Source organism: Mesocricetus auratus, unplaced genomic scaffold (assembly GCF_017639785.1).
Source record: "Mesocricetus auratus isolate SY011 unplaced genomic scaffold, BCM_Maur_2.0 Super-Scaffold_100009, whole genome shotgun sequence".
Taxonomy (NCBI): Eukaryota; Metazoa; Chordata; class Mammalia; order Rodentia; family Cricetidae; genus Mesocricetus; species Mesocricetus auratus.
Window position 1 is genome coordinate 4,578,467 of NW_024429193.1, and position 25,256 is coordinate 4,603,722.

The window sequence follows — 25,256 nt, forward strand, 5'->3', positions numbered from 1 at the left end:
GTGTGTTCATCAAAGTGTGCAGGGCAATTGCTGGCCGGCCGTTTAAAACGGGGATGACTTGTCATGAGAGTGACAGCCTGGGCAGCAATTGCTTGCCCCTGGGAACAGGTGCGGGCAGGTTCAAATGAAACACATCCAAATACTAACAGCAAGACTCTTAATCATGTCAATAAAAGGGATGAGCAGGTGCCTGGGACTCAGCGCCCATGCTATGCCTCTCACGCTCCTGCGGGTGGAATGCCGTGTTTCCCATGAAATCCACAGCAAGATATTGTCATTTTTAATAAATGCTATGTATTAGCCAGACGAAATCGCTAGCTCTTACACGTCACATACTAAGAGGCACATTTCTGAGTAACACAAAGGAATTTGATTAAAATAAGGGGTCAGGAAGGCCTCCCAGGAGGCCTCTGAGAGGACATGCAGACAAGCAGTGAGATGATTGTATTTCAGAGCATTGGCGATGTGGCGATATACATGCACGACCAGGAGGCCTTTGAAGGGACACTTTGATAATTCCGTTATTGAAATGACAAGAGAAAGAGAGCTTGCCAGTTCAGTTCTGTCTCGGGAATTTCCCAGCATTCGTGAAGTGACTGTTCTGATAGCTCTCATTCTGTAACTAGTTAAAATAGTATATATGCTGCCTCCATGAAATTCTATGTAACTGTTTCAGTAAATATTCTGTGAACATTGATCGGGGATCACGAGAGTACCTGAGGATGCATCATGTCAATAGACCTTTTAAAATATGTACAAAACCTCTTCTATCCTGGCTTTCTTAGCACAGTTTTTTGCTCTATTAGCTTGTGTCATTTGAGAGACAAAATTTAATACACCGTGAATGTCTGACAACTGACCTCCTGTGGGATAGTGTTTAAGGGCTTAGCATGACACCTTGCAGGGCCTAGGGATGGAGAGCAATGTTTCTAGAAAGGACAATCTAGGGGAATTCAGAAACTCTTGCTTTCAATTCCTCTTTGTAAAAACAAAACTGGCTAAACGAGGAAACGGAGGTAGCAAAAGAATTCAAAAAACCCTCTGAACCATAGAAACTCCAGGAAACAATTTCTTTCCACTGGGTCAAAGGTTTGATTTAATTGTAGGTAGATGCGTATGCTCTGACGTTGGAAATTCTATCTTTCCTCTGAAGCACGGGTTCTGAAGTTTGGTTATAATCGCAGCTGAATTGCAGATGCTTTCCAGCCATGTGACTTTGAAATCATCTAAATTCACAGTTTGGAAGTTTGCATGTTGTAAAATGTGGGTAAGAGGGGAATGTAATAGCTTTTAACGTTGTTTGAAGTGAATGGGGTAGTTCGCCCAACGTGCTTATTGTGGGGCTCAGCACACAGGAGAGTTTTAATATGCAGGAGTCATTATTTGAGCCACAGCACTGCCACGCACTGGAAGCCTTCCCAGGCAGGCACAGGTAGGCAGAAGCCAGCACCAAACTCTCCTGTCAGCTATTCAGTAATCGCAGCTCAAGTATCAAAGCTCTCCCTGCAAGGAAGCTACAAGACCTGCTCATACCCTTCTCTTGGTGAACATAAAAACTTACTATATTAGGAAACACTCTACGTGCCCTCCAGAAAAAATGCTCAGGCAACTAGATAGCCAAGGAGTTCATAGAATCTTTGTGAGCACAACCACAGCCTAATAATTTCACACTATTAAAGCAGATGTGAAAACCCAAGCCATTTGTGTTCTGAATTGCTTATACTAATAGCCAAACACATTTTAAATATATTTACAGACAAGTCACTTGGATAATTTCTTTGAAAATATCGACTAGGATGAAACTTTTTTTTCTATAAGATAACACCATTTTCTAATGAATTATTTGGCTTTGAGTCGTAAAGCACTATAAACTAAACTCCATATGTATATTCAAGCTAAGACAAGACATTCCATTTTGCACACATTTAGTGTAAGAAACATAAAATATAAAAATCTACATAAAGTATCCATCTCAACATATTAAAATATTAAATGCTTGAGCACTGTAATGAATGCATGTCAATCTTGTTTGCAAATGTACGGGGTCATCTTCAACCTGCATTCTGATTTTTCTCATTGTGTTTCATTCACTCTTTACCCTCTCTCTCTCCTCTCTCTCCTCTCTCTCTCTCTCTCTCTCTCTCTCTCTCCCTCCCTCCCTCCCTCCCTCCCTCCCTCCCTTGTATATGCATAGGTGCTGAAATAGTTTGAGATTATAAGGATGTAGCAACTTTCTAAACAGAACACAAATCACTACAAACCTAATTTGACATCTTGCCAAAATTTCCCAACTAAGAAACAGGGGTGGCTGGCTGGGACTCCCGGGTTGGGTAATTACGGGTCTCTGTCTTATTAGCCCTACAGAAAGGCAGGTTGCAAGCACGCGGTGACACACTCTGCCACCTGCCTTGTCTATCCTCGTCACTGTCCAGGCATCCGTCGTCCTCGCGGTTCTCATTGTCGTAGACATCTGGTGCCTTCTCTGAAGAGATCTCAATCTCCGTTCCCGGGCTTGGATTGTGTGTTTCTTCTTCGGTGGGTGACTTGGACGTTCGGCTCACCTGATCTCCAACCTCATCCCCGTCGTCAGCTACCTCGTCTTGCTTTTCCTCATCTATTTCGAAGTCTTCTTCGTAGTCTGAAAGAAGAAACCCCGTGCTGTAAACAACGAAGAAAGAACCCGTTTCACTCTAATGAGGACTCTGGCTCCGCTGTCCTGTCTTTCCTGGGTCCTTCTCTGCTGCTTCTGCACACCGTTATGGAACAGGGAGGACTAATGGTGAGTGATGGAAGACTACGTTCAGCTACCCACCACCGCCGCCGCACAAAAAAGAAATGGAACCCCAAATGACAAGGTTGGGAGCTGATAAAGGTTCGTTTACAAAGGGACACTACCACCCCCCCCACAGTAGCCAAGACAGAAAGATGGAAACTTCATATGAAAGAATGAATTAGAAGTAAATTGGAAATGAGGAAGATAGGATTACAATAATGGGAGTTAATCTGGAGACCTAGTGAGGTCATATTTCATATAAAGATTGCTCAAAGTATTTGGATATCAATCTAATGAATAGTGAAGCGGAAAAATTCAATTAATCACATCCAAAGGACCTGAGCGACAGTGTGTGAATAGCATGTTGAGAACCTAACGGACAGTGAGAAAAGATTTAAAGATAATTTTATAGCTGAGCCAGAACAGAAACCGAGCACCGTGCTCATTCATACGACGCACAAAATAATCACAACTCCGGGATAAAGGGTCTACAAAAGCAGAACATTGCTATCCCAGTCTCAAATTTACTTCATTCCCTACAGGGATAGAGCAAATTTGTACCAGGAAAAGCAAATTTGTCACATCATATGAACTCCAGCTGTCGCTCGCGGTTATAATTTTTCACCTTTCATATTTAATTGTTTGCTCTTTATTCCCCACCCAAAACTAAGAATCTCAAAGTGACAGCAGCATGCCAAAGACAGACAGCAAGAGTCTCTCATGCAGAACCAATTAAAGTAAACAATTGCCTTCAATCTGAAAGATACAGGAAAATAAAGATTTCCCAATTTTTTATGTGTTTTCATTGTTAGATACCCCAGATTTTTTCAGTGGTGGGGCCCCCTGGCTAATGTACTTGAGAACTGCCCACCCGAAGCAACCAAAGAAAGTTAATTTCGAAATGAGTGCCCTGGCAATGTCATCGTTGTTACTTCCACTGTGCAGGTGTGTGTGTCTGAGTGTATTTCCATGCATGTACGTATTTGTGTGGGGGAGAGACTGAGACGGAGGAGTAAGAGAAGAGGGAAGAGAAGATGAGAAGAAGGAGAAGGGAGGGGGAGAGAAGAGGAGGGGAAGAGGCAGGAGGAGATAGCAGAGAGAAACACAAGACAAGACAGGCTCTGAGACACTGAACTGAACACTAGCTGCTTTTGGGGTGCAATGTCCCAGCACCAGATGCTTATACAGATTTGTACTTACCAACCCCAGTGTGGACAGTCATGCTACTCCTACAACTGTATCCAAACACTAAACAAGCAGACAAAGTTCTGTTTGTTCAAGTGGTCTCTACAAGAATGAATTCTGATTCTGGCTAGCAGGACAGAATCATTTCCTCACTCCCACAGAGAGGGGCCTCAACACTTCTGGGACCAGGATACCTCTCAGAGAAAGAACCTAAAGCTCCACAGGAAACTACAGTAAAAGGACCATGGCACGGCTGCCTGCAGATCAGCTAAGCAACCTCCCTGCAGATCATTCTGAAAGATTTGAGTGGCATCAAAGACAAGTCAGCAGCTTAGCGGTGGCGGCGGCGAGGGGCGTCGCTCTTGGTTACCGTATTTGAAAGTGTTCTCCTGGTCCTCTTCCCAGGCATCCTGTTCAGACCTGCCCTTCCATTCCATTTCCTCTATAGCCGTTCTCACTTCTCTGACTCCTGATTTTATTTCCTCGGCTGAACACGTGGCTGAGACCGAGGCCTCCTTCCTCCTCTCCATCTCGCTCCTTCTCGATGATGCATTCTCTCTGTCCTTCCTCAGTTTCCCCTGACCCCGCCTCAGTGGCTCCTCCCTTTTCTCAGCTGTCTTTTCCTTCCTAGGTTTTGTCGGCGATGGCTTTCGGTCAAGGCCCATGGCGATAATGCACCTGTAAGAAATACCAGCATGAAGGTTTTATTACGCTGTATAGTAAGTTGGCAGAGTCACGCACTTTATAACTCATGTATATCATATCCTAATGAATACTATGAGAAATAGTCTACTTGTGTGCTCATACATTGATTTAAAATGTGCCACTTTATTTTAATGTGAAAATCTTGCATATGAATACAAATTCTTCTGCGGGGATGGGTATTCAAGACAGGGTTTTCTCTGTAGCTTTGGAGGCTGTCCTAAAACTTGCTCTGCAGACCAGGCTAGCCTCAAGCTCACAGAGATCCCCCTTCTCTGCCTTCCCCCAAGTGCTGGGATTAAAGGTATGCGCCACCACTGCCAGGCTGAACATATATTCTTTTTTTCTTTTTTTTTTTCTTTTTTGGTTTTTACGAGACAGAGTTTCTCTGTATTGTTTTGGAGGCTGTTGGTCCAGCCTGGCCTCGAACTCACAGAGATCCGCCTGCCTCTGCCTCCCGAGTGCTGGGATTAAAGGCGTGCACCACCACCACCCGGCCTGAACATATATTCTTAATTTTAACCACAATAGCAAAACATTTTAAAACTTATCATTAACTAAGAGCTATAGTACCAGATGTTTACAGAAATCATATCTTGAAGTAGATAGGCACATAGGTAGTGATCCAATGGGTATATGACAGATAGGTAGGTAGGTAGATAGATAGATAGATAGATAGATAGATAGATAGATAGATAGATAGATAGATGATTGATAGAAGAGAGACAGACAGACAGACAGACAGACATCTGTCCTTAGGTATTATATACCCAAGGGGCTGGAGAGATGACTCAGCAGTTCGGAGTTCCTCCTGTTCTCACAGAGGACCAGCAGATGCAAGTTTGGTTCCCACAGTATGGCTTGGATCCCCCATAATCACCCAGCTCCAAGGAACCCAATATCTTCTTCTGGCCCCTGAGGTCACCTACACATGTGTGCCATACACTCATGTGTACACACATGAACACAAACATGTAAACACAAATAAAGATGAAGCTTTTAGACAAATACTTCTGCAAATAATCTGGAAAAGAGACATTGGTATCTTTGAAACTCATAATTCTAAGAACATATAAACAACTATGATTTATTTTATGGTCCATTCAAAATGTGTGATTAGTTTTTTCTTTTAGAAACAATCAGTCTACTGTTGTTGTTGTTCCCTTCAAGTAACGTGGGAGTCTGTGTATTTTTTTCCACGGGACTTCCACGGTTGACTTTAAGAAATTGCCTTTTGAAGCCTCTGCAATGTCCTGTGGATCCACTGGTGGTAAGCTTTTATCGGTCACACACAAAAAAATGGACACAATCTATAGAAGCCATTGCAAGTCACATTTGATGAGCTACCTAGATGTCTTGAATGGATCATCATGAAGGTTTTAAACTGTTATTACACAGTGGTTTGTGAACACACTGTCATGTGTGTATGTCTTTTTCTATCTTTCAAGAGGTTGTCAGCGTAAAAGTTCCAATACTTACAGCACATCAACAGAAATGATTATGGTGACAACCGGTCATTGAAATTTCCCCTGTCTGTGACCAAGCTCTTTGCTATGGCATTAAAGATACGGTATTTTTTAAAGATTTGTGTGTGTGTGTGTTTGTGCATGGTTTACATGTGTGTACATGTACCATATAGGTGCAGATGCCCACGGAGCATAGAAGAACATATCAGATCCCAGATATGGGATGCTGGGAACAGAACCCAGGCTCCCAGAAGAGCAGCAAGTGCTTTTAACCACCGAGTCACCGTCTGGCCCCATAACCAGTATCTTACGGGATTCAACACCCGGCATTATAATAAATCGAGACATTATCACCATTGTACAAATGGAGGAACTGAGGCAGGAAAGGTCCCATGGTTTCCCCGAGATCACTCAGCAAGTGAGTGATGGAGCTCTGTGACAGTTCCGACTGACTCACTCCACTCCACTCCTTCACGGAGCTCTGCTGCCCCGTGTGGCCCTACAATGATTGGTGACAAGGAAAAGACCAGAGACCTCACTCATGTGTTCTCACTGGGACGTGCCCTCCAAAGCCTGAAGATAGCGCATGCACAGATGTTTCTGAGGCCACTCATCTCTAAGCCACGAGTGTCCCTCTCTCCCTGCCAGACCATCTCCGGACTGCATCACTGGCAGGAGGTGGGGAGGGTTGGGGGTAGGGGGTGGTGGCAGAGCACAGTCTGGCACAAACAATAGAAACCACAATAAAAACTGGAAACTGCCTCGACCCGAACCAAATCCAAGGACAATTTCTGATGTACTTACCCTGTGTACATGTGCGTGTATGTATGTGCATATGGCGTGAGTGTGGGGGGAGGGGCGCGTGGGTACACACATGCTGTGGTATGGATGTGGAGATTGGAGAAAACCCTCCTCGGGGCTTGCTCTGTGCCTTCCCGTGACCTGGGGAGCTGCCTGTCTGCATGCCCATCTCACTGCTGAAGGAAAACAGTGCAGTGACCTCATCTGGCTTGGAATGGCTTCAGGGCACCACTGAGGTCCTCATACCCGGGCAGCCACTGAAGCATCTCCAGGCACAAGCGCAATCTCCTACACCGAAGACTTGGCTGAATCTCCCAGCCATCGTTGGCCTTCAAGGAGCGTGGAAATTGCTCTTGACCAGTTTCCCCAGAGAAGGAATAACCGAGTTCTTTCACGAAACGCTCCAGCGTACCCCTACGTGATGATGCTGAGAGGGCTTGCTCTGTGCTTAAAGATCAGGCCGTCAGATGCGAGGGGCTGAGAACCAAGCGTCTCGCCCAAATTAAGCACGGTAAAAGGGCTTTTCCCATCACGATGATGTGTTTAGTGCGTGGATCCCCCCCTCCCTCCGGCTAAAGACACCGCGCATGTTCGCAGGATTCCCTTATTAGCCTCGCCTTCTGTGCAAACATTTCTTCCTTGATGGGTGGCAATGGCAAACCCAGTGCCTGAAGCCTGCGGTTCGCCCCCCCTCCCCGTTACTTTGAATGTAAACTGTGGCTGTGTAAAGGCCTGGAAACCTCCCTATCACAAGCTCGGGCTTTTTTAGAGCCCATCTGCCAAAGGGAATTGGACCAAGGAGTAACATCTGGCTCCCCCATCCCTGACTCCCTCTCTTTAACTTCTGAGTGTCATTCAAAGCGCTGGCTCTGACGACGGGAGCTCAAATAAATTACTGGAATGTCTGAAGACTTCTCCAGCGGAGCGAAGTCAAGTAAACAGGAATCTAGACTTGGCCAACCATCACTACCCATTTGTACCACTATGAGAGAACCTTTACCTCACCTGTGACAGGGAGACAGCAAAGAAAGGAGACCACGTCAAACATCATTCACTGATGTCTTTGCAGGAAGTGATTTTGAAGCTAATTTTAAAAAAAAAGTGTAACTATTCCCTAAGAGCCATAAGTAAATCACTTGAAGGTGAAAGGAGGCCTTAATCTTTAATAACTGCTTTCATATTCTTGGAAAGAGCAAGAGAACAGACAGGTCGTGTGTTAAAATCATGGAATGACAGAGGAACTAGAAAGTTCCGTGTTAGGAGAGTGGTTCTCAACGGCCACGTGGTGGTGCCGGTTCCTGGTCCTTCAAAGAGAGACCTCCGGGCTTAGTGGCCCAGTTTGCAATTACACAACAGCCCACAGGGAATATTCTGTGTGTTGGTTTCTTTTCTGGTGCTGAGAGAGAATCCCCCCAGTGGAAATCAGCACAGGGGAAGAAGGGGTGGGTTTAGCTGACCCAGTCCCAGAGGACTATCATGGCAAGGAGGGTCTGCAGATCAGAAAGCAGAGGCCTCACCTTCCATCCATACAGGGAACACACAGGGCAAACAGGAAGTGGAGCCAGAAAGTCCCTCCCCCTAGCGCCGTACTTTCCTCCAGGAAGGCTCCTTTCCCCCTAAAGTTTCAAGTACCTTCCCAAACCAACTCCACGTGTTCAAACACGGGAGCCTCGCAGGGGACATGTCTCATGTGACACCCTGCCTCCACACAGATGATTGCATGTAAACTCATTTATTTTCCGTAGAGTTCAGTAGAAATCTCTGAAATGATTTGCACACAAATAGGGCATCTGAACAGAAAACAGAAGGCTGTCCGGTGGGCGCTAAGCCCCAGCATCACCCAGCATCAAGTGTGAAAAGTTCCTTTCGGTTCTTTCTGTTCTGTTATGTTTTTTGGTGTGTGTGTGTGTGTGTGTGTGTGTGTGTGTGTGTGTGTGTGTGTGGTTGCTTTTGTTGTTGTTGCGTTGTTTTTGTTTGTGTGTTTTTCTTTTTCCTGTATCAAGACAGGGTTTCTTTGTGGAACAGCCTGGCTGTCCTAGAACTCATTCTGTAGACAGAGATCTACCTGCCTCTGCCTCCTGAGTGCTGGGATTAAAGGTGTGTGCCACCACTGCCTGGCAAGAAAATATTTCTTATTCCAGAAAACGGCAGGGCTGGACAGAGCTTCCTAGTAGGGGCCAGCACAGAAAGCTTTTCTGGAGGGGATCTTCCCTTTGAAATGTGGTAGCCGTATGGTGCTGTCCTCGTTTTTTTTCCTTTTTTAATTGTTGCTGCCTTTTAAGCCACGGCTGTCCGAGTCAGCCGCTGCAATTCTGCCGCCGTCAGCTGCAAAAGCCACAGCCTGAGAGAATTCTTTTCCCTCAGGCGCCGGCTCTGTGAAGGCAACATAACCTAAATCTCTGTCCCTCTAAAGAACTCAAGATTCAAAGGCCGAGGTGTCGTCTCTCCTCTTTTATCAAGACTGAAAATTCTGCTTGAAACCCTCCATCCCAGTTTCTCAAATCTACCAGAGGGTTAAACTCTACCAGCTTCCCTCTTTATGTCTCTTCAGGTTCTTCCCGTGAGCCGGCACTATCTATCAACATAAATTCACGGCAAAATATCCCATTTCGAAAACTAAAAGGCCCTTCAAACCCTCTACAGTCCTGGAAACCGTACTGCCGTGGAATATTATTTCAAGGTGTGTGGGGTTTTTTTGTTTGTTTGTTTGTTTTGTTTTGTTTTTGTATGCTTGGGAACATTTGTCCAATGATGCAAAGATGTGCTTGCATCCTGTGCTCCTGAGGCTGGGTCAGCAGCTAGCTGACAGGAAGCAGCAGGGAGGAACCAGGTGGAGAAGGGTTTTCAAGGAGGGGTGAGGCAGCACTTGAGGGCTTCTGAAGAGGCTGGAGCAGAAGGAGGTGAGCTACTTGCCGTCCAGCCCCTCTGAGGGGCATAGTTTCCACCTCGGCCTTTGAATCTTGAGTTCTTTAGAGGGACAGAGATTTAGGTTAACTTCCCTTCATAGAGCCGGCGCCTGAGGGAAAAGAATTCTCTCAGGCTGTGGCTTTTGCGGCAGAATTGCAGCCGCTGACTCGGACAGCCGTGGCTTAAAAGGCAGCAACAATTTAATAAAACGAGGACAGCACCATGCGGCTACCACATTGCAAAGGAAGATCCCCTTCCAGAAAAGTTTCTTTTCTGTAACGTGATTTCACTCACTGCCCTGTGAGGCCTCTGTGACCCAGCTGGCAACCCGGCCACCTTCCTCGATAACTTGTCTCAAGGTCACCATTAAGCATCCCCGAGTTGATGGTCAGGCTCCAGTGGGTTGGGTAGGTAGGTCAGAGTGTCAACCCGAGGGGATTAGGCACCTGCGGTATCAGTGAGGACTTTTCCTGAGAGAATTAACTGAGGGGGAAAGACTCGTAATGGGAGGGACAATCCCACAGGCTAGGGTCTGGTTAGCACCATAGTCCATCTCTCTTGCTCCCTGGCTACGGATACCTCTGCACACTCCCGTTTCTGTGCTTCCTAGACCACGATGCCCTTTACCTCACACCCTGGGCCCCAAACTAAAACCCTTCCTCCCTGCAACTCTTGCCAGGTATTTGTAGGAGAGACTGCACCCAGCCTACCCAAGCCGCAGGTGCTCAGGCCAGCCTAAGTGAGCGTGGGAGGCAGGCAGACACTTTCTCCCTGAGCCAAGCTTCCCTCTATGCCCAGAGACTGCTGACAAGAGAGACACCTGACCCAGAGACACCAATGAGGAAAGGACAACGCAGCAGAGTCAGCCGCCTGAGCCCATAGGACCTTGGGAGTGGGTATAAAGTCAGGTCTAACTTCCTTAATAAAGCAGTCTGCAGCACGCTCTGCTACTCACTGACTCCTGGTGCCTGAGTCCTTGGTGCTGTGTTTCCTCACCCGCGCCCCCCCCCCCCGGTCTCCCAAGGGGCGTCCTAGCAGGCCATCAGTGTGAAGAGACAGCGTCCCTGTCTTCATTGCACTAACATGTAACCTGTCCACACATTTGGCCTTCATTAGCCACTGCCTCCTTCGTCCACCATCTTATTTCCAAGATAACCCTCCCTCGGGGGTTCACTTTCAAGAAGTGACTGTCCCTTTCTTCCTGGGACGAAGCTCACACTGGTCAGGAGTCCTCATGATCTTAAGAGCCCATGCCATCCTATGACTTTACCACTACATAACTGTTCTCAACTCGGTCATGTCACCTCCCTCGAGATTCAGTACCCAGCCGACTACTCATCGGTACCGCCGACTGCGTCATCTCACAGAAGTCTAAAACCGTGTGTGTGTGTGTGTGTGTGTGTGTGTGTGTGTGTGTGTGTGTGTGTGTCCAAAGCTAAAATCCCTTCCTGTCCAACTGCATCTTCCACATTTTAAGATGTATTTATTTATCATGTATACAGTGTTCTGCCTGCATGTCTGCCGGCCTGCAGGCCAGAAGAAGGATGGTTGTGAGCCTCCGTGTGGTTGCTGAGAATTGAACCCAGGTCCTCTGGAAGAGCAGCCAGTGCTCTCAACCACGGAGCTGTCTCTCCAGCCCCCGGCAACTGATCTTAAATACACGCTAAATGTACATTTTCCCTGCTTCCCGGATCATAGCAACTTTGATTCTTCTCGATCTTTTCAAGTCTTCCCTTAGAAGCCACCACGGGATCATCACAGAGCATCACCCAACACCTGCTTCAGAGACTCTAACTTCGGAGTCAAAGCCAGAGGCCCTGGAAGGACTCCGGGACTTCTCAGGACTCGTCCCCACTGCCTCTCTGGCCTCTGCTAACATTATTCCATGCATGGCTTGGCTCCGATCACACAAGTCGAACACACCAAGGACGCTGCTTCCTCTGCCCTCCCCATGGGCCTTCCAGTTGAAAAGCTGTTTGGAGGAAGAAAGCTTCTTTCTGGTTTCTGTCCCAAGGAAGTCACAGGGTTGCTTCTTGTTTATGTTACATTGGACGGAACCCCTCCCCAACCTGGTCCTGCTCACTCCAGTAAATCCCCTGCCTTGTTTCCTTTCCCCCTTCGTGCTTATTTTATTAGACCTGTATCGATCAGATTATTAGTATATTGTCCGTCCCTCCCCCCCGAGGGAAACGGAAACAGTGTCATTGTTTCGTGAATGTTTTGTGTTCCCGTTGGATACTTAGTCAATTCTTCAGGGATATCCTGAGGCAAACAAAAAGAAGCCTCCGAGTATGAGTCCAGACTCAGACAGGCTGCCCTGCATAAAAGTTGATATCAAAGAACAGTCGTGACACCCTACTATCTAAACCAGGGCAAGGAGATAAAATCAGGTAGCCTGGGAGTGTGTGTAGACATGTTTCCAGCTGGCATAGCCTGGAGTATTCACAGACACAGGCAGATGACGGCATACCGCATAGGTGTGGGGGGTTAGCCTCGGGCCATTAACAAGAGTTAACAGGACAGAAATGAAGGAAAGTGGAATTTGAGACCGGGTGAAGGAGAGATGAGAATCAAGACAGAATTTACAACCTCACAGCCTTTATCTCCTCTATATGGCACATCTGGAAAACCGGATTCTGTTTTGTAATTTCAGTCACACATCCATGGCTGTAGTCCACAACCTTCAACTAGGTTTTTTTGTTTTTGAGATTGTATTATACCGATCCCAGTTCTTTGAGAACTGTGTGGAGAAGAGCGTCAGTGAAGGGAAACATGGCCAAAGCGGTCGGCCGCGCCAGCAGAGGGCGCAGGCTTCCATACCTGTAGCAAGGAAATGCCTTCTCCACGCTCACAAACCCGAAGTAGCCTCTCTTGCCTCCCAGCCTGGAGCTCCTACGGTGTTTGTACTCGCAGCAGGAGCTGAGTCTGTTCACCTGGATCCCATTCAGAAAGAAGGTGAGACTGAAGGGGAAGCCATGGTGCCGTTTGGAGATAAACTGAAAGGTGTCTGGGGAGCAAAAACAGGAGATTCTGAGAGCACCTGCCTTGTAAGCACCTGTCTTATAAATCACAGTTTTCTTATTCAAGAATTACTATTATACTACAGAACACACATTTTATCTGAGAACTTTTTTTTTCTTTACTGGAGTGAAACCAGGACCCCACAGGCTGTGCTGGACCATCTCTGTGCTGCCAAGCTCAGTTGGTCAAACGCGTTGCTCTGAGCAGGTGAGCCCAACCTGGATCCAAGGGTGGGGGGCTCATGCTTATAATCCCAACCTTGGGGAAGACAGAGACAGCTGCACCATGGGGCTCCCTGTCCAGCCAGTTTAACTTAGTTGGTGAGCTTCAGAGCAGTGAGAGGCTCTGACTCAAAGGAAACAAGATGGATGGCACCAAGATCACCTTCTGGCCTCCACACACATCCACACATGCTTGAGAGCCCCACTGAGCGCACACACACACCACAGATCTTCACATAACGAGTGTTAACATTTTAACAATGAACACTCTAATCACGATGCCTAGATTGGTGAGAATTATCTCAGCTCCACGCTACACTTACTTCTGTTTGCATTTGAGATTCTTTTTCTCCCTGCTTCTTAAAGCACCCGACCAAGAAATTAACAATTTGGGTGTTGGTGATGCAGTTTTGACCACTCCAAGTCTTTTTCAGCTCTCTGTAATACGGCTCCACCCTGGAGATGCTCAACATTAATGACCCAGAATCCCGATGCACATGTCCCTTCCAGGGGGCTCTTTAATGGGTTCCCCCTCTCAGACAAGGCATGCATTACCTAACACGGTTCTCATTGCAGTCTGCTAAAATACGGCTGTGCTGGAGGTCTTTAAGCTTTGATGTGCGGTGGAACCACCTGAGGGTAGTATTAAAAGACAGGCGACTGCCAGCCCTTTCCAAAAAGTTTCTCTCTCAAAACGGTTGCAGCAGAGCTGAGGACAAATTCTGATTTCTTTTTTTTTAATTGCACTTCCAGTAAGTTTGTGGGTGCCGTTGGTGGGGCCTCACTTGTTGGGAGCCCCAGTTCAAGTGCGTTGTGTATTCCTAAGACCTGTGATGGCAAGGCTAGCATGCTCATCTTGGTTCCATCAGATCCCACGACAGTGGTAAAGGAGGCCCCGAATCATCATCAATTTGTGGACCATGATTCTAGCCTCTTTCCTGTTCGGTTATTGAAGGTGTCTCTGATTAGGCTACTGTCAGCCCAGACAACTTCCCAAACCAAATGCAATTTGTCTTAAAAATAAAATAAAAAATTAGACCCAGAAAAGTCCCATCCTGAACGTATTATTATTTGTGATGGGAGTTTAAACTAAGGAGAAGGGAAGCATCTTGAAAAGCTAAGACACATAGGCCTGGAAAGTGGACCAGTGTCAATGGTAAGCATGTTCCTCAATCAGGTGCTAGGAAGGCAGTTAAACCTCTTTATAGGCTGAACCTGCATCCGCATACTGCAATCCCTTGTGCTCAGCACCCCCTAAGTACCCACCAGAAAAAGGTACACTCAAGAGATCAGGAGAGGAGCTGGGGAGGTAGCTCAGCATTCAAGAGTGTTTGCTGCCTTTTCAGAGGACCGGAGTTCAGTGTCCACATCAATCAGGTGGCTCACAACTATCTGTAACTCCAGCTCCAGGGTATCCAGCACCATCTGGCCTCACTCAGCACCTCCACCCATGTGGACATACACACATAAAATAAAAACAAAACAATCCTCAAGGGGAAATTTAGGGAAAGGACACAGCGGATCAAGTGCCAGACACGACAGCCCCCCCCTGCCGTGCCCCATCCACCCTGGTACCAATGATTTGACTATTTTCATCATTTCTAAACTTAATGAACAAGATTCTGTGTCCTCTGCCTTTATCTCTGCTTGTTGTATAATTTTATATCCTAACATATTTTGACTTCTCCCATCCCTGAGGACGTGGTGGCTTCTTCATGGGGCAGTCGGTGGAACGCCGAGCATCCCGTCCTTCACGGATGAACTCGGAGATGACAGGGAGGTCCCCAGCCTATCCATCTCGTACTATGCGTTATTAGATCGGGCGTTGCTGTGCTTGCAAAGCCTGGGTGTTTGCTGTTCACTGATGACAGGTAGCACTGGGGTGTTAAAGGAAAGAAGATACTAAGTATGGAGGGATAGATAAATAGATGATAGACACAGAGATAGAGACACTTGTGTGTAGAGAAGTCTCCTCCTTCAAGAACCTATAATTCAGCAACAGAGGAACAATGCACTGGATTATGATAAAGTAAGGGCATCAAACCCTCTTTCCTTAACAATATGTCTTCGGAAATAGACCGGCAACTAAAGTTGGCAGCATATGATTCATGTAAAAAAAGAAATCAGACTTCACAAGAAAACAGAAAGAGCCTGCAGCCTTCTGCCCGGGACTTCGCATGCCCCAAACCAGTGCTCTAAGTGGACAGAGGATGGTGAAACGCCCAGAATCTTCCAGTCCGTGGAGCCTGAGGTCATTTGGTGCAGGAGACAACAAACCCTTGGCCTACGACATTTCCACTAATAAGTAGCTCTCTCCAAGCAGCACACGCGGAAGGTCGGAGGTTCCCCAAGACTAGAGCCTTAATTAGTGAAAGCCACAGGCCAGACCTTAACAGGGAGCCTCTGGCAATGAGGCTGTCACAGCAGCCTTCCACAGCTCTCTACGCGGCCTATGATTTCAGGATGCAGCCTGGGTCAGAGTGGACGTGACCTCTTTCATGAATTCCAGTCTCTGCATGCATTTTCACCGATGCACAGGCCAAACAAGCGAGTCTGGTGGGTACCAGAGCTGGGGCATGAGAACTCTCAAGGCTTGGACGTTTCCCTGGGCTCACTGGGGTTCAGGGTCACTCAGAACTTCCAGGTGACTCTCTGCTCAGGCGTTTAGATCTCAGAGATACCATTGATGAAGGTTTAGGGGGAAGGCATTCTTGCTGTTGGTTTTTCCCTACATCTGAACCTGATGCTCTCACAAAATAAAAGAGAGGTACACATACGGGAAGGAGGCAGACGAGACAGACGCAGACACTGCAGTGACAACGTTGGTGCCAGCAGGGTGGCCAGGGTGGCCTGGGTTCCTCGGAGAGTCAGAATCGGGCAGATTCGAGGAAGGCTTCTGTCCTAGAGATCTGCAAGAAGCCCAACCCGGCATCATCTTCATGATTTGGGGCTTCAGGCCCCCAGACACAGAAGACAAACGTCCATTGTTTACACCATCTTAAAAAGACACCCAGGAAAACAATACTGCACCAATACATCAACCAGCAGAGGGTCTGAGCCTGGGCCAAGAGTCACGGATGAGCGCTAGCCTCTGAGACCAGACACCAGGCTGAGAACTGGAACCATCACTAGCTGCATCTCAGTTCTAGGGGGTGAGACTTCACACTGACTCCAAAAGACACAATGCAGAAAAGTCGGAACAGGAAGCTGTTCCCACCCCAGAGGCCAAGGGCAGCCAAAACCATTCTAGCAAACCAGTGAAAAGAAGTGACGTGAGGGCCTCTTCTCGGTTGTGGTCTTGACGGCGTCTGGAATCAAACTAACCGCAGCCAGCTGGGAACTCCTGTGAGCGATTTCTTTTAAATCAGATTATTTGAAGCAGAAAGACTCAGCCTATACCTGGACAGCGCCCTCTGCTGGCAGCCCTGTGAAAGGGTGTGGAAGAAGGAAGCTTTTGCTGGTGGCCTGCTTGCCCTCACTCTTGCTGACAAGTCGGCCTGGGCTGTGGATGGAACATCAACCTGTCACTGGTGTCAGAGACGTCGTCTTCTCCATAGACTGAAGACCAGCAGCTTTCAGGGATCCTCTAGGCTAGGGGTTGGGATTGCTGAGACATCCGTTCTCACGGACTTCTAGAATTTCAGCCACTCTTTAATATATCCCATGCATCTGTATATACATATGTGTGTGTGTGTGTGTGTGTGTGTGTGTGTGTGTGTTCTATTGGTTCTCTTCCTTTAGAGAACCTTGAGAGTATGTGTGTGTGTGTGTGTGCATGTGTATGTGTGTGTGTTCTATTGGTTCTCTTCCTTTAGAGAACCTTGAGAGTATGTGTGTGTGTATGTGTGCATGTGTGTGTGTGTGTGTGTATGTTCTATTTGTTCTATTCCTTTAGAGAACCTTGACTGACATAGATTACAATGTGTGTGTACACCAACTTGCTACAGTACACCTTTGGAATCATCATTGTTATTATTATATTGTTTTATTATTTTATTGTATTATTATTATTATTATAGTCCAATCTGGACTCAACTGTAGAGCCTGCCCTCAGCAAGGCAAGGAAAGCAACTACTGATTCATCAAGTCAGGAGAGAGAAGAAGCAGGCTGTGAACAGACAAGGCACAGGGGAGAGTCTGAAACTGTTGAACCAAAAATGTCTGCAGATCTTACACAGTGCCCGGGTACCAGTAGTTCACAGGCATATGATAGATGGATGGTATGACAATTAATTTATATCTTGGTAAATGATATGAAACAAGAAAAGAAGTGAGGAACAGTTGGATGAGATCAGGATACAGTGGAGATACTTCCTTCTAAGTTTAGACAGACACCCAATGTAGCCATTGGGGGAAAATCCCAGAAAAAGTCACCCGAGAAGCAGAGAGGCTTCAGCCGGACTCAGTGGCTGGGTGGGATTTGAGTTTAAAGAGGAGAGAAGAGGGATCGCCACAGGCCAAGGAAACATCACAGGAGAAGAGGGCTCTCTATGGAAGATGCTCCGTGTGGCAGGAAGGGAGGTTACAGGCAAAGGTGTAAGCCTTGAGAAGCCTAAGAAAAATGGGTGAAGAGGAGGAGACTGTTAGGCTAGAAAACCAATTACACAGTCTTTGCCTCCACATGAACCCACGAGCCCAAGCTGCTTCTGTTTGAAGGGATACACTTGGCTTAGAGGAAACGGCAGTCCTTATGAGAAGCCAAAACATCCCAGAGACTTCACAGATGCATAAAAAGCAACTAGTCCTGGTTCAGACACTATAAACTAACCACGGTGGGCACAGTGAATTGCTTTGGTAATAAAAAAAAAAAAGATGCTCTTAGACCCATTCTTCCCTAATGTTTTATTGTCATTCTTTAATTTTCAAGAAGCAAGAAAAATTAACAAATGTCACATTTTAATGAGTGAATAATTCCAGAAGTATGAATAAAGTCTTTTATTTACTCTCCACAGAAGCCTAAAAACCTATTCACATTTCACAGAATCACACACAGCTAAGGGCAGAGTCTTGATAGCCCAGCTAAATCACTCCGGTTACTGAACCTCATGATAGCTCCCAAACAAACGACTCTTCCATTTTGAACAGCTAGTCTCCTAGTGGTAAGGCAAGCTGAGACCAGATTACAGAATGGACAGAATGGATGACTTAAGTCCCCATTCCAAGCTGTTGTGTAAGATTATCCAGTGTCTCAACACAACGACACAAGATCATTATGTACACATGTAACAACCCATGCCCACCACACCCTCCTCTGCCAGTCACATGGCCCGCACCCTTGGTCCATCATGTGTCTTGTTCACTGGGCCACCCAGATAAGATACCATTTATATGATGTCACATTCTCCCCCAAATAGTCATGTGCATACATATTGCTGAATCAAGTTGTGAGATGCAGGAAACTATTTCAAGCATAGACACCTAGCATAAGCATTCTAACTTCAGATCATAGCTGATTTCATCAGTTCTCCCAAATTAATACCCAAACACTATACTTCAAAAAAAATTTCAGTCTAAGCTGCTTGGGTTAAGATAAAGGTTTGTGACTCTGCCCCAGATTATGCAGGGCTCACTTGAAATTCACTTCAGGAAAAGTTGGGTGCTGAGGTAGCGTAGAATCATAGAACCCATTCAACCTGGCCAGAACAAGACAGATATCCTTCAAGAACCAGTCCGGCTCAGGAAGCCTTCACCTCCCTCATCTACGGTGATGGGAATGAACTGTGCATTGAGACTACAAAACACCATTGTAAATTTAGACCTTTTGTTTTTGCCAAATTTGTAGAAATGGTAACAGTTCCCAATAAACGGAAAAACATGTTTCATTTTGTTTAACTTAAAACTAACATTCTAATGTCTTGTTTATCTAGGAGACTTAAAACATTATATTTGTAGCTTTAAAAGTGTGAAACTGTTTCCTTTAGGGTCACTTAAGAGTACCAAGTGGACCTAAGTCCTTTTCCAGCTCCCCAGACTGTTTTGAGATCTCCTACATAGTTATGGAAACTGGCAGTTCATTCTAAAGAGAGTTTCCTATGCAAGCAAGGACTGGGCACGGCTTTGAAAGCCCTGCCTCCCTTCATTGCTCTCCTGCTAAACCACATACTGAAGGAATGACCACAGTGTGTGGGAATGTGTGTTCATAAAAATACCTTATGGTGCCAAGTATGGACTGAGGACCAAAGGAAGGTAACGGTACTAAAAAGGACAACTTAGGAAAATTTTTACATCAGGTTATTTAGGTGTGACTCATCATGGAGTCTACTAATTTTCTAATTTCATCTCCATATATTCTAAAGAGCAAATTGTCAATCTGTGACTTTTCTCTTATAGTAACCTATAATATTATTCACTACAGCAAGCCAAAAAGAAGTTAACTTGTAATTGTGGGAATAGCATATTCCTGAAACAATTTAATGATCACACACACACACACACACACACACACACACACACACACACACACACACATATATATATGTTCCAAATTAATCTGTTACCAGGTTAAAGAACTCCAAATTCCTTCTTCTCAAATCTGCAGGAGTGATTTCTGCTTAAGTTTTAATCAAGGAGCTGTGAATATAGATTTACTTTGAGGCAGCAGTTTTATAATTCCCTGGATATGCATAATTTCACAAAGTGGTTGAAATCATTTTGATATTATGTCAACAACAGCTATCTGTAACATCATCCCAAGCATTTTTTTAATTCGGTTGACTTTTACCTTTCTCAAGTAGTTTGCCTTTGTAGATACAAAGGTTCTCTCCTCCACAGTGCTGTTGGTAAATCTTGACTTCATCTCGAAAGTCTGTGTCATCATAAGATAGATGCACATTCTTCCCAAAATAGACCATTGTGATAACAGCATTGCTATGTGGGGCTGTTTTGTAAATCCTTCCCGGATCCTAGCATAGACAAAGCACAGGCTTAGTTAGTGACTATGTGTGTACCCATGAGACCTCTTGTTCCCACACGACTTTATAATATGAAAAACAGAGACATATGATTCCAAGCACCCTGTAACAAGATGTTTATAAAGGGTCATTGAACACAATGTGTAAGAATCAAAAACACTATGAAATAAAGTCCTCTTGGGGATTTTAGCATCCAGATTTTTGGCTTTGAGTTTTGTAAATGATAGGGATACAAACAAATTTTGTTATTTTCCACTTTAAGTTCTCCTCTCTCTCTCTGTTAGAAAGAATACTTTTGACTCTTTCAGCTACTTTTCAAATAAAACATTCAAACAAATGAACTGAGTAAATACTAATGTTGTTCTTGTTTGAGTTGATATTGACCATGACACAGCGACAGTTTTTGAAACGACAGCTTCGTCTTTATAAGTGAGGAAAGACAACAGTCCGTCTCTTGGTCCATTCTATCTGAGAGGTGCATGGACACCATGACTCCTCCTGGGCTCCCTGTAAGGATAGGTGATCCTGTATGTCAAGTGCCTGGGATTATGATATTGCTATCTAATTGGTTTCTCTGTTGAATAAAGAAGCTGACTAGCTACGACTAATTCCAAGAGTCGAGAGAAAGTATGTTACAACCACGTTTGAGTTTGATGACTGCAACAGCAGTTCAGCTTGCTGTGCGGGACACTCCGAAGATGATGGCAATGAGTTCTGTGATCACGGACCATTTACTTAACCTGAATTTCGCCTCTAAAGTTAAGAAAGTGTGTGTCCTTTCTAGAGCTTATTGTGTATATGGTGTGTTAAACACTATAACCTAAGGGCTCACTAAGTAGTAGACACCATTTAGTATTGCCATTGGGCACAATTCTTCATAACTTTGTTAAAAGTTCACCGAGCACATGAATAAGAACAGACAATTAAGTGAAGAAAAGACAGCAGGAAGTTTGAAAGTGAGTACATTTCCAGAGGATAACAACATGGGATAAAGAGTGGGCCAGCTGAGGAAGTAATCAGGCTGGCTTGGCAGAGATGGGAGAGAGGGCAGGGAAATGGACAGAACTAAGGTCGTGCCCATCAGCGGATGAAGAAGTTTGACTTCTGACTGTGATGATTTTGCATCTCAGGCTTGACTGGCCTGGAGAGACCATCTGGAAGGATGATGCTTTCAGAAGAGAGAAGCAAGCACCAGGGCTGAAGTCAGGCTGATGCTCAGACTAAGAACAAAATAAAGTCACAGGAGAGAGAGAAAAAAAAGCAGTAAGGGAAACGCACCCAGCCAGCCAGCCAGCGAGCGGAGTGTCTGGAAGAGGAGAAGCAAAGCCTTGAGAGAACGGGGAGGTACAGCTTGAGGGATGCTAAAGAAATGTCAAATAAGGAATGCGACAGGGCTAAATTCATGAATGGAGCAGATATCCAAATTGAATTAAACACAAATCACCTACCTACTATATTGGCATGTTTAAAACCTAGACTCTATACCTAAAATGCTAAAGGTAAAAAAAAATGTATGTGAAAAATCATATACGTATGGGAGTCAAACCAGTGTTCTCTACAAGAGCAACAAGTGGTCTTAACCATTGAGGTGCCTCTCCAGCCCCCAAATAAGGTATTTTATAAATGATGGCTAATGAACACCCAAGATTATAATTTAAATATGGCACGAGAACAAACATCTCAATAATATGTGTGGAAAATAAAAATGAAGATTCATGTGGGAGAGAAAAGTTGATTGTTGGAATGCCAAAAGGTAGACTGAGGAGTTACCCCTTAGCAGAAAGAATTCCCAAAAGGAGAATCATAGGTGCAGATGCTTGTGTGGGTGCATGCACACATGTGTGCATGTGTTGTGATTATGTGTGTGATTACGTATGTGTGTGACTGTAACTGTATTCACACAACTCAAAAAAATAAAATGAGTGCAGTTCAGGAGAACAAAAACAGTGACGAATGAAATGAAGTTGCCCTTGCAAGAGGAAAAGCGGGATCCCACAAAAGAAACGATGAGTGAATTGCCCTGATACTCTGTTTTCTACACAGTCTGCTCTGTTGGTGGTGTCTTCCACTGAGGTTTAAGAAGACAAGGTAGAGAAATTAGATCAGACAGTTACGGTAAATAATAGTCTTATATAAAGAGAACAATAGACAGATCTGGAACACCACGAAAAAAACCCTAATTATCATATTTTCAGATTATGGGAACAGAAAAATTATAATACCAATTGTATAGAAAATATTTTCAAGGAAGTTTGCAAACCTAAAGAAAGAGATGAGCATCCATCTACAAACCGTAAGTACTCCCTGTGAAAATATTGTAGTGAAAATATTAAGAGCACTATTAGAAACTTCCAGAAAGGCCAAGTCAGCATCAACCAGAATAGTAGTGACTACTCAGCAAGACTTTTAAAGCCATAAGGACATAAAAAGAGTATTTCACAATCTGAAATACAATTGTCAACCTAGACTATTCGCCCCAACACACCACCTATTCAATTTGAGCAATAAACATTTTCTATGATAAAAGCAGACTAAAGAATTTATGATCACTAAACTAGCTCTACACAAAACAGTTTGGTTTAGAAATGAGGAAAACCACATACAAGGGGTCCCAAAGAATTAATGAAACAATACCAGAATTGTTTATCAAGTCAGGTCTGAGAAAACTTCATACAATCAACAAAATGACAGACACTAATACACAGATTTTAATAATAACACTGGGTGCCAAGTGGCCTGAATTCTGAATTCCCCCAGTAAGAAGGCACTTTACACTCCATAAAGGACAATCCAAAAGGGAGATCTAATTATAAATACGTATGTACAGAACACAGACACACCCAACTTCATCAAATAATGATGTAAAACCAAATATTAACCCCAACAAAGCGATAATAATTCCAATACCTCACTCTCAACAGTAGACAGGTCATCTAAAGAGAGAAACATGGGAGTTAAATGACATCATAAACCACGTAGACCTAAAGGACAGCAACGGAACATTCCGTTCAAACACTACATAACACACATTTAGCATTCCATGAAAACTTTCTCCAAAATTGGACATATATATTTGACTGGGATACAAAGAAAGTCTCAACAAACACAAGAAAATTAAAATAGCATATTCTATTTGACCATAACGGGACAAAGCCAGATATCAGCAGCAATATAAACTACAGAAGGCACACAGAGGACTCAAACACACAGAGACTGTACACACATTACTGAATGATTATCAGGTTGCTGGAGAAATTAAGAAGGGAATTTTTGAAAATGTCTAGAGTTAAGTAAAGGAAAAATGCAAGATACCAAAAATCTAACACACACCATTGAGATAATCTTTTAAAAGTTTCTTGGCGTGGTGGCACATGCCTTTAATCCCAGCACTCAGGAGACAGAGGTAGGTAGATCTTTGTTGAGTTCGTGGCAAGACTCGTCTACAGAGAAAGTTCCAGGGCAGCTAGGGCTGTTACACAGAGAAACCCAGTCTCGAATAAATAAATGAATGAGTTAATTAATTAATTAAAAAGTTGAGTGGCACCAGGACCTATCCCAGGTGCATGAACTGCCTTTTTGAAGCCCATTCCCTATGGTGGGGCACCTTGCTCAACCTTGCTACAGGAAGAGGGGCTTGGGTCCTGCCTTACTTGGTATACCACACTTTATTGATTACCCAAGGAAGGCCTTACCCCTTCTGAGGAGTAGACGGGGTGGGGGTGGAAAAGGTAGGAAGTGGGGGATGAAAGAAGGGGAGGGAGGGAGGAGAAACTGGGCTTGGTATGCAAAATGAAAAATACATTTCTTTCCATTAAAGAAAAGGTTGATAGTGCCTAGTGCCTGCATCCAACGGGCTTGAGAGATCTCAAATTAATAACTATAGACACGCCTTAAGGACCTGGAGAAACAACAAGAACACAACAAATCCACAATGAGTAGCTAGGAAGAGATAACCGAAATCGGCGAAACAAAAGTCGAAAGCCACAAAGAATGAAACAAGTTGGTTCTTCAAAAAGAAAAGCAAGATTGGGAGGAGGGGAAGGAAGGGGAGAGATCTAGAAATAAAAAAGGGAAACCTTTACGGCAGATACCAAAGAAGTCCAGGAAACAATGAAACAAGGATGAGTCATTCCACATGAACAACCCTGTAGCCAAGAGATGGGATATTGCACAGGGCTCTTCGGAACGCTGAGGGAGAAGATACAATGTAAGAGACGGAGGTTGGGGAGGAGGGCTGTACTGGGCTGACTGATGAACTTGACTGGGCTGGTGAGCACATCAGCTCTCACAGCTTTGGTTGCCTGCACGGGATCAAGCCAATCGCTACCCCAGCGCCCCCTCCCCCAACTTAGGAGCTTTTTGCAGTTGGTAGTGTTAAGGGAGGAATAGTCACTTTCATTTGGGGATGTTAGTACTGATAGGTTATCCACACCCCCATAGTGGCCCCACAATCATTCGTAAAATGTTCAGCACTAATGAACTCAGAGAAATAACTAATTAATGAATAATAATAGTAATAGGCATGAAATTGGGCAGGTTGGTGGGTTTCAGGGGCAGTTGGAGAAAGGAAACTGGGAGCAGATAGGTTAATAAGTGTGACATTTTCAAAGAATAATTTTTTAAAAAAAATGTAAGCGAAGAGAGAAAACTTGTCTAAGGCGCAGTCTGCATAGAAAGGATTTGATAACTGCGTAAAATCCGCCAAGAAGGCCGAAGACACAGACTTCAGAGTGTGGTGTCAGTCACAGATGGGGGCACTGGGGGCGAAGGAGTCTTTGGGGGTGAGAGAGAGGACTCCTGTCAGAAACGGAATGGGAGAGTGAGGACTGGAGAAAATCAAATTGAGAGAAGGGAATTTGGAATAGCAGGGGAAAGAAAGCCCTGGCATGTTGAGGAGGTTAGGGGGGAGGGCAGCGGCTGAGGGGGAGATACAGGCAGGGCTTGGAAAAAACGGCGCTGGAGGCAAGGCTGACTTGGAATCGCAAGAGGCAGAGTGTGTGTCCATTTGGGTACTTCAGGTGATGGTCTCTCTGGAAGATGTCAACTCCGCTGTCTACCAAGTGTCAGAGAAGTTCTGGGCAATTAATGTGGTTGTGTACTTACCCAGTGCAGGAAAAGAGGTCCTTTGCTCTCTTACTAGACTGAAGCTGTGTATAGTCCATCTAGGCTTACAGGTCGATGTTTTGGGGAAATGCGTGACGAACCCACAGCATTTTTTCAAAGAATGCTGAGAGCATCATAGGCCACATTCGCCAATTTGCAATAAACC

General features: G+C 45.0%; 1 protein-coding gene across 6 annotated transcripts in view; it reads right to left on the minus strand.

Annotated features, from left to right (window-relative positions):
- The window catches only part of Erich3 (glutamate rich 3), a 103,341-nt gene that overhangs the window by 28,189 nt on the left and 49,896 nt on the right, over nucleotides 1-25,256 (minus strand). For all 6 annotated transcript variants that reach the window (XM_013123118.3, XM_040751558.1, XM_013123120.3 and 3 more), the window contains 4 exons: nucleotides 19,798-19,978; nucleotides 12,655-12,841; nucleotides 4,329-4,636; nucleotides 2,408-2,638 (listed from right to left, as the gene is read on the minus strand). In XM_013123118.3, the coding sequence (XP_012978572.2) occupies nucleotides 2,408-2,638; nucleotides 4,329-4,636; nucleotides 12,655-12,841; nucleotides 19,798-19,978 (907 nt within the window). The remainder of the gene's footprint in view (nucleotides 1-2,407; nucleotides 2,639-4,328; nucleotides 4,637-12,654; nucleotides 12,842-19,797; nucleotides 19,979-25,256) is intronic.